This window comes from Gymnoscopelus braueri (assembly GCF_963280865.1).
Source record: "Gymnoscopelus braueri genome assembly, chromosome: 18".
NCBI classification, from domain to species: domain Eukaryota; kingdom Metazoa; phylum Chordata; class Actinopteri; order Myctophiformes; family Myctophidae; genus Gymnoscopelus; species Gymnoscopelus braueri.
The window spans coordinates 33,056,458-33,066,122 of NC_137618.1; the positions used below are offsets into that span (position 1 = coordinate 33,056,458).

The window sequence follows — 9,665 nt, forward strand, 5'->3', positions numbered from 1 at the left end:
CAGCTCGTACAGTTCTGTGGGTTGTAAATCAGGGGGCTATTTCGTTTACTTACTTGGGTCAAGTTGTTGTTTCTCTTCTTTGGGCTCGCTGTGACTCGAAAGATCACTTCCAATGTTCTCTTTGGGCACTTTTTCGGTGCTTTCGGATACTCCACGAGCGAAATCGCTGGCGGCCGTTCGCGTCTCCGTTTCAAAAGTATCACACTCGGTGCTTTTCGAAGGCAAACTTTCGGGCTTTGTTCCATACTGTCGACTGCTGCTGGTGTGAAAGCCGGAAAAAGAAACGTGGCTGGCAATCGGGTCTATCCAGGAGCGGACATATCTGCTGTCTGAGAGATGCGGCTGGTGGTGATGCACGTAAGGATGATAGATCCCTGGCAGTGCGGCGGTGGGCTGCGGGTGGACCGAGGACCAGGACGACGGGAAAACGGCTGACTTGGTCGCAAAATTGCAAGAGGCGAAATCTGCGTTGTTCCCCACACCTGATGGCCTTGGGGTCACCGTGTGTGGACCCTGAATAAAGCGCGCCCCGTACACATCCTCCGCTTCGTGCCCCATAATAGAGTCCACATAACAGTTGCTAAGAGTGCTACTGGTAGACATTTTTGATCTCTTCCTACTCATATAAAATGTTACACTGTTACGGGAAGCTTCCCCCTGAACAATCATAGTATTTTTGCTGGCCTCTTCTACGGGGATTGGTTACATAGATCACGTGATCATATTTACCAATACAGCGAGTAAATCAGTCCGCTGATAGCGGCATGTTTCATTTATCTTTTCATTTTTAAGAAATAAAGAAAGCTTATCACATCATGACTTAAGTGTGGGAAATCTCTTACTGAATGCACATTCTTTGTTAAGGTCTGCTGTAGGATATGTGCCCGTGTGGCATGGGGAGGATGTCGGACAACTAGTATATATAGGCTATGTTTCTTTAACAACCGATCAACATTGATGCTCTATATCTTTATGTTGGAGAAAACTCTTACAGTGTTGTCATGATACCCCCCAGTGCTTGTAAAATGTTTTATAGACTTCGGAGTCCTCGTAAAATAAATGTAATAACATGTTGTAAAATAACAGACGCCATTTCCGTTCACACTGTGGCGTTTCCATTGTTAATTTCTATTCAACGAAGAATCTTTTTTTCTGGATTTGTCTTTTCTTTCTTCCAAAAAATAATAATTCACCAGGAAGCAGCGTTTGTGAAGTGATTGTATTCAGTCAGGGAGCCCCATAATGGCTTTATGTATCAATAAATGTTTTATGAGGTGCGTGTGATTAAACATATAACGTGCCCTTAATAAAAATAGCACTCTCGGAGAAACAAAGTGCAGGCTATGTAGGCTACTGTCTGAAAGGTCGGACCTAAGAGTAATGCAGATCATGTTATTTTATTAAACAGAACTAATATCTCTTTTTGGTATTATTCTAGGCTAGTATAGAACTTGGTGACCTTCAATAGAAGCCAAAATATATTTTCCAGATGAACTACATATAGCCTGTATAGGCCAAGTTGGACTGATTATTGTATAGTATATTATAGCCTTAGAAATGCCTATACTCATAGAACATTATATGCCATCATACAGTAGATGAAAAGAATGGGAGAAAGCCTGCGTGACCATCAGGCTATGGCCTATTGCGTGGAATGAAGGAAAAGCTTAATTTGTGGAATGCCAATGAATTTGTGCATGAACGTCACGCAGATGATCAGTCGGCCATCAAAAGTTGAAAAACTAAATAGGCTTCCACGCATAGAACCCTTAATATTAAGTGGCCTATGTGTTTGGTAGGCTACTCGAAGGCCTGAAGAAGTAACCCCACGTTTATTAAACGGCGGATTACTATTTCTCTGTCGGTATAGGCTATTTTACAATGAACATATACGCGCTTATAGGCCACTCTAAACAATCCCTGGCAAGTGTGCACATAGGTGTGTAGGTCGGAAACTTCGTTAGGCTTCTCAGTTCACGCACGCGTGCATTTAATGTGCCATTATATTAAGATTATATAATATTACAAAGCTTTAATGTATTAAAAGGAAAGGGTAACTAGTGCTAAATGATTGTAACAATTATACATTTATAACAACATTTTCCGCTAAAACCCAGGCCCAACATTTTAAAAAGGGAATTAGTTCTTAGCTTAAAAATAATTCAACGAGAACGTGATTAAAATGCTAAACAATGTTTATAATTTTTTTGCAGGAACTTTGCTGAAGAGTGTCTTTAGATGTCACTCTATTCTCACTTTTTCTTTCTCGCTTTGCTAGAATTAAGACGAAGCAGAACTGAAAGAACACACACACAATAATTGACCTTTCAAAAGTAGGATATATACCTTATAGGACGTGAAACTTTGAAAACAAAACGGATCAAGTAAGCCTAAGGCTATCACCTCTAGGGTTATTAATGGAAAACACTATTAAAGATATAGCAGACAAGTACAAAAGTTATACTTTGACAATTTTATTGCAGGATACATGCCACACACATGCAATAGATTCACAATAGATTAACATTGCGCGCTGCCACTTAGAGGCTTAAAAACATGTTCACTATTGAGCAACCGGCTTGCGTTCACTATAGAACACATTTTGCATTATCACACTAAGTAGGCCTAAATGTGCTTTCATGTCTGAAATCAACGCATTACTGAAATAAGACTAATTATTTCCGAATACCGTAGGTCGCCATTGCGACATCTTCTTGAGACACAATGTCATTGACAGAGAAAAAAATACAATATTAACTACTTAATAACAATACAATAACAATAATTTAAGACCAAAGTGTTACCCTGTGATAAAAAAAACACACAAAAAAACAAAGTAATAATACAAATGCATACAATCACAGCTTCGTTGAAATTGATCGAGAAAAGTCCAATGCTGCAGTAGCATCATCAAACAAAAATAGGGGATGATATAGACACCAAAACACTGATGATGCATGCAAGCTCACGAAAAGGTGAGATTTGAGGTAAGTTCCCGAATACGATTTTCCCTGCTCATTTTCTTCAGTTTCATCCTGCGGTTCTGGAACCAGATCTTAACCTGCCTGTCTGACAGGTTGACACCCTTGGCGATCTCTAGGCGGCGCTCCCGTGTTAGATACATGTTGAATAGAAACTCTTTCTCCAATTCTAACGTCTGGTGTTTTGTGTAGGGACATCTTTTCTTTCTTCCACTTTTCGCAGTTAACCAATTGCTTTTTGGCATGTCAGGCTTGCATTCTGAAATGGAAACAGAAGACATTATCAGGATGGTGCATGGAAGGACATTAGATTGATGAAATGTAATTTTTTTCACTTTTACAGAATGGAGAAAAGCTTCTCCCAATAAAAGATGTCCAGGTAGCCTAATGTTATGTCAAGTGTAATCAGTAGGCCGTGGGCATACATTTAACTGGATTTAGGCCCCAACAAGACAAACAGCATCTTTCATCAGGGTTATTTCAGGTTAAATCGTTAAAAACGTTAGGGGGCTACTTATTTTTATATAAAAAAACGATAACTATACAATAATTGATAGAAATGCAGTTTTGAATTAACTGCCTACTTTTATCTGTATGTTTGTGCAGTAGTAGACACACATATTGATGTATGTTCGTACAAATAAACTTGTGAAATAGTGGAGAGGAGACCAATACTCAGCGTTATACTTTGATCAAGTAGCCTATTAAGTAGAGCTTAAACAAAATTAAGCATAAACTGCATTACTGCAATTGACTCTCCTAGAGATGATAGAATGTATGAGTTGTAGCCTACTGCATTAACTTGTAAAAAGTATACAATTCTACATTTAAATAGCAAAACAATTATTAATTAGGCTATATTAATATTTTCAAAAGTAGAGGGGGAAAACAAAACACCTAGTGTTTGTTATATTCGCTGTTGCCTTATCCCTGCAACCTGAGAAAGGCTCTCATTAAACATTACGACGTTAGGGTTGTTTGTGTTTTATACTGGGGTTTTATGATGCTGGAGTGTTCGTATTACAGCGCCACACGATCAAACCTTTTTATTATAAGCTACCCACCTTTCGCTTCCTTCTGTGGCAACTCGGGGCTGGAGGCAGAGGCTTCTGTGGAGCAATGCTTGTTCTCTTCTGCGCTCGACTTCGGTTCTGGACTTTCTGCGGGAATGGGTGTTCTGGAGGTCTCTCGGTTTTGCGGCGATTCCTCTGTTTTCTTGTCCACCTCGGCAAACGAAGACAACTGCGACTTGGGAGTGACGCGGTTCAGTTGCATCAGTGTGGCGCTTGGGCTCGTCGTCTCGTGGCAGTAGTCCTGGTGTTTCCCACTTGCGTAAGTTTGACTCAGTCTGAAATACCCTGGAACTGGGATCTCAGGACCGTCAACTGAACACGATTCAGGAATAATATTAGAATATGCAGGGACATCGGACGTGCTGACTTTGGCTCTCTTATCCGAATACATGCAGCAGTTACTCTCTTCCTTAATGTTGTGTGAAAATGTGCAATTTGTCATCTGGTTGTTGGGTTCTATTCTGCAAGATCTGTTCGGATCAGTCCAATTGTCTATTTGAGGTATGTAAGAGTGGACATTCATGCCCAAATTTTGGTGGTGGTTGATCTCCCCTCTTTTGCCGAAAGACGGCAGGAGTCCACAGGTTTGCATTCCGTAAGTTCCCATTTCTGAACCAGACGGCATGTACATGTTGCTGTTGGAGTAGAAGCTGTCCGCCCTGCAAGCACCAATTAAAGAATCCACTAAAAATGTATTTGCCGCAGGAGAGCTACTGGGGAAGGACATTTTGTTATAGGTTCTATGGAGGAGGATGTCCTTTGTAAGCTGACATATCTAGGAAAACAATCTCCGTGGAACTCAGGATGCCTCTCTACCACATGACAAGCCCACCAATGAAATTTGAAAATGGCCTTGAGACGCAGCCTTCTTCCCCTCCACACAGACGCATTGACTCATACCTCAGATGCAGACGTGGTCAACAGCGACCTCTACGACACGGACTTGAAATTGGTTTTTGTTACTCACAAAAGGATATCACGACTATTTAAGTTAATCATTCTTAATAGGAAATAATAATAAAAAATAATGAAAATAAATCTGATGACAGAAAATCTTATGTCATTCGCAGAAGCAGCAACATTTGTGAAATACATCCGCACACCGTGTGTGTGTGTGTGTGTGTGTGTGTGTGTGTGTGTGTGTGTGTGTGTGTGTGTGTGTGTGTGTGTGTGTGTGTGTGTGTGTGTGTGTGTGTGTGGGGGCATAAGAAACAACTATGATCTAAAACAATGTGATGTGACATATTCTTTACTATCACTGATTACAAATAGGCTATATGAGCCTATACGACTACACGAGAAGTCTACTATAGACCATAATTTCTATACTTGCAGTTGTATATGAGATGAACCACTCTCCCAAATAAAATAGAATAAGCGTCGATGTAATTGTTTTGGTTGTAGGCAAATATTAATTATTCTTTCAACAATCTTTCCAATTTGCATATTCTCATGAACCACGTTTCAACGTTATAAGTAGGCTATACACGACATAACGGGTATACAAAAATAACATTTATTTAAATATCCTGTGTCAATAATAAAGCCAGAAGGTAGACCACCAACCGGTTTTGTGATATAATATATAGGTCAACATTTTAGCTAATTTAATTTAGTTTCATACACTCGGCATATTTATACATGATTATTTGCCAATAAAATGTTCACCTTAACGAGCTAGGTAATGAAATCCACCTTTATTAGCTTGTTAATTACATATTTTGCATAATGTGATTTTTGGGGTGATTATTGTCGTATTCAAACAGCCTGTTCAAACGTCAAGTTGAAAGCAATGCTTTTCGAAGACACTTGGATTATTTTGCTCGGGAATCCATTGTATTTGGCTGAAAGAGGGACAAACGCCTGAAATTGAATGCAATTTACATTACATTTAGTCATTATAGACGCTCTTAGCTACTTATACAGTAAGTGCGAGATCGGAATAAGCAGAGTAAAGCATAAACTCTTGTCAATATGCAAGGTTAACAGTCACAGAGTTGCAGAGAGAACAATGTACAATGAACCTAGCATCTGTCTAAACAACATACTATCTAAATAACATTCTTAACATTTGTGGTTAGAAAAACATACAGATACTAGGCTATATATTAAAATATTTGGATACCCTGGTGCCTATATGGAAATATTTGGAGCCGGACAAACGCATTCAAAGTGCACAAATATTTGGAGGCTCTGGGAATCAAATAACCAAACATAATCAGACCTTAAATTATGGTTTTGTGCTTTGTGCGTGTGTGTGTGTGTGTGTGTGTGTGTGTGTGTGTGTGTGTGTGTGTGTGTGTGTGTGTGTGTGTGTGTGTGTGTGTGTGTGTGTGTAGACATGTGAGTGTTTTCCCCCAATCCGTTTCAATATTAGGCCTAGTCCATAAACAAGCTAACACTGCATAATTATATTAGTAGACCATCGGTGCATCTATCATGTAGAGTCGCACATCTTGCATAGGATAGCTATTGTGTTTCTACGGCCCTGAGATTTAATTGTGATTTTTTTTGCATACAGCTTCCAGATCTTCTGCAGTTGTTAAAGCTGATTTATAAAGACTAAACGCTGTTTATAAAGACTATACATTTATAAAGACTAAAAGTTGTAGGCAACCATTTTCCTCTAGTGAAATATGACAGGCCTACACCACATATCATTAGCTCAATACATGAAAATAACATTATAAACTTAGTGATTAGCACTTTTATTCGTGCTGTCAATATTTTCTTACTATATAGTGCACTGAATAATTGAAATTGCTGGGGTGCACGCGGTTTAAAATAAAATCCGCATTCTATCAAGTGTAAATAACAATTTGCATAAACGAAGATACACAATTCAACACATATCAGTTTATAATAGCCTTCATGGGATGATTGGTATTTTGCCAAAACGATGAAAAGTAAAATTTTAAATTAAAAAACGTTGTTCCATTTTCTATTAGGCCTAGTGTGCGGTTCTATTAATAAAACGCAGTGCTGCGTGAATGTTCTTCGACGTATAATATGATCACAATTCTAACCAAAAACATTAACCCACTGCTACAATGTGCAACTTAATAATGTTGTAGATTTGTCCTATGAAATTATGCAAACTATTTCGTAGGTAACAGGATAGGTGGGCACCACGGAAGAGTGGGCACCTCGGTGTTAAATTGTCATTTTTTTCCAAAATAAAATATTTGGATAATGTTTTTTATGTAAAGTAAAGTATACATGATTATAATATGCTTAAACATTCGACAATTAAGGTTTAATAATTCTACAATTGCAACAAATTGCTACAAAACCTGTATATCCAGTCATTTTGGGACATAAACAAGAACTTGAAGGATAAAATACGTCTGATAATGATGAAACGTGCATGTTCACATCATGTATACTTAACATTACTTAAGACCATTTTTCAAATATTTTATGTTTTAACATTTTGGACAAAATAGCCAGCCATTTTACATCGAGGTGCCCAGATGTCCCTATAGTGCCCACCTATCCTGTAGAAGGCAGTTTGCAATCTAAACTCAATTCTCAAGCCAAAGAATGTTTACATGTTATTCAATGGCCTCTTAAGGATAGGGGTTAAAAAGGCTATGGGCCTTAATGTTCAACAAAACACAACGTAGGCCTAGTTGTCACAGCATTATGTGACAACTAACAACAGAAAGTTAATTCATATTCAGACAAATAGTCTATTGTCTGTGCTTTTTTTCCAGTCGCCCTTCATATAGGGCTATCATTTGCCAGAAAGAATGAGGTTGTAAAATGTCAAACGAATTAAATAATTGAGATATGACATGATATATATATATATATGATTATTATAGATCAAAATGATCTGATTCACTGTAAAATGCTGGATTTGAGACGAGAGCCAAACTAACATTGGAAACAGACTGCTGTTGAATCGTGGGCTAACATGTGGCATAGGCCTACTGAAGTAACAACATAATAACAATAATGGAAACATAATACTGCCTCTTTCAAAGGAAATGATTAGGGTCAAAGCCTGGACAAGATACGAGTAAACCATTTTAACCATCCTATTCTCTTATGCTCCATCTTCTTTTCAATGCAGAAATAAATGCTATATTGGCTGAGCTCTTCAGCTCACATTATCAGTTAAAGTTACAAGTCTGCCCTCGTGTGGATAGAATGAGAATTAACGCAAGAATGTCAAGAGAACTTGGCCTACACAGTGGAACAATTTCTGTATAGGCTACAATGTCATTGTCAACAAAACATAGAAAAATGCTCTGCTACATTTATGACTGAATTCCCCTTACATCCGATTATTTCCTCTACACATAAACAAGACGTGAGCTTCTGCCCTTTATAAGATCAGTAAACAAATGGGTGTAAATTTCACATGCACCCATTTAATTGATGTAGCTTCCGCAGTGAGACATATTTGATATCATATGAATTGTAAAAAATATAAATAAAAGAATGCATTTGTAATCAATGCATTTAATATGTAGATAAATATATATTTTTATTGACCAAACACATGATTACAAAAATAAAAGTATAGACATATAGACCATGATGGCAATGGTGCAGATATATAACCTTTTCGTAGCCCAAGTTTAGTAATTTATACTCCAATTTGAGGACAAATGTATTATAGCAGTATCTTTCATGAGTTATGTCAGGGGGAAAAGAACTGGTTTAAACAGCCATTTTAGAAATCCTTAACTTAGGCAACAAATTCGGAGGCTACGCTTCTTACAGAATAACAACTGCATTACGGGCCCATGTAAAAAAAATATATTCTCCAATGTTCTCTAGCTGACTCACAGGAATACAAAATGTTCTTACAAGTGTTCCAAACGTGATTGAATAACTCTAATTCGGTAATAGCTATAGATTTCAATACAACATTGTGTAGCCTGGAGTCAAACGCTTTCACACAAGAAATTGCCCTAGTTCAATTCTGGGGGTTGGAGAACCAAAGGTCCAAATCCAATTGCCCCTATTTAGACAGTTTACAGCTACTTTTATTATACTGTCTAGATGCTGTCTAGACGGTTCAAGGTTTAGTAAACAGTTTTGTGTTAGAAAGTATGGGAATAAAAAGCCCCGACCTATAGGCTACGCCAGATTTCGAACGGAGACAAATCCCAGTTTTAAGTATGTTGTGTGGACTATATTTATCAGACTTCGGTCACATAAAATATATTCGTGCCTAATACAGCAATGGTATTGTCTACTTTATTTCACAGCACAATATACATCACATGCGCATAGATGCATACACAAATAGACCAACTTTTATAAATAATTTCAGAATATAACTTGTAAATATTTGCTATAACTGCAATAACGCATAAACGTATGAAAGCAATAAATATAGGCCTAGACGTGTAGATATTGTTCACAAAAATAAGACAAAGTTGATTATGCAAACATCAAAGATCACTGTAAATTAAATTGTGTTTTGAATGACACCATTGATGTCCATCCAGCTCATTAAAATGGATGCAAAGTTCCAGAAAATGCTCAAGGTTCCGTCTTTAAACAAAAAAAGGCCCGATCCTTGAGCCAGAATTCGACCACTTGCACCCCGTGTCTTTGAACTAGGCTATAGGTTATCGTGTATCTGATGATA

The 9,665-nt window shown here is 37.8% G+C and overlaps 2 protein-coding genes across 2 annotated transcripts in view; both read right to left on the bottom strand.

The window, feature by feature from the left end:
* The window catches only part of hoxd9a (homeobox D9a), a gene marked incomplete at its 5' end in the record, with an annotated part of 1,630 nt that extends 961 nt beyond the window's left edge, over positions 1-669 (bottom strand). The window contains one exon of the mRNA XM_080457075.1: positions 54-669. Within this exon, the coding sequence (XP_080313201.1) occupies positions 54-669 (616 nt within the window). The remainder of the gene's footprint in view (positions 1-53) is intronic.
* A 1,930-nt stretch (positions 670-2,599) lies between these two features.
* hoxd10a (homeobox D10a) lies at positions 2,600-4,781 on the bottom strand (the record flags this gene model as incomplete). Its single annotated transcript, XM_080412683.1, has 2 exons — positions 2,600-3,240; positions 4,046-4,781. The coding sequence occupies 2 exons, from the start codon at positions 4,779-4,781 to the stop codon at positions 2,966-2,968; spliced, it is 1,011 nt and encodes a 336-aa protein (XP_080268809.1). The 3' UTR covers positions 2,600-2,965.
* Positions 4,782-9,665: the final 4,884 nt, after the last annotated feature.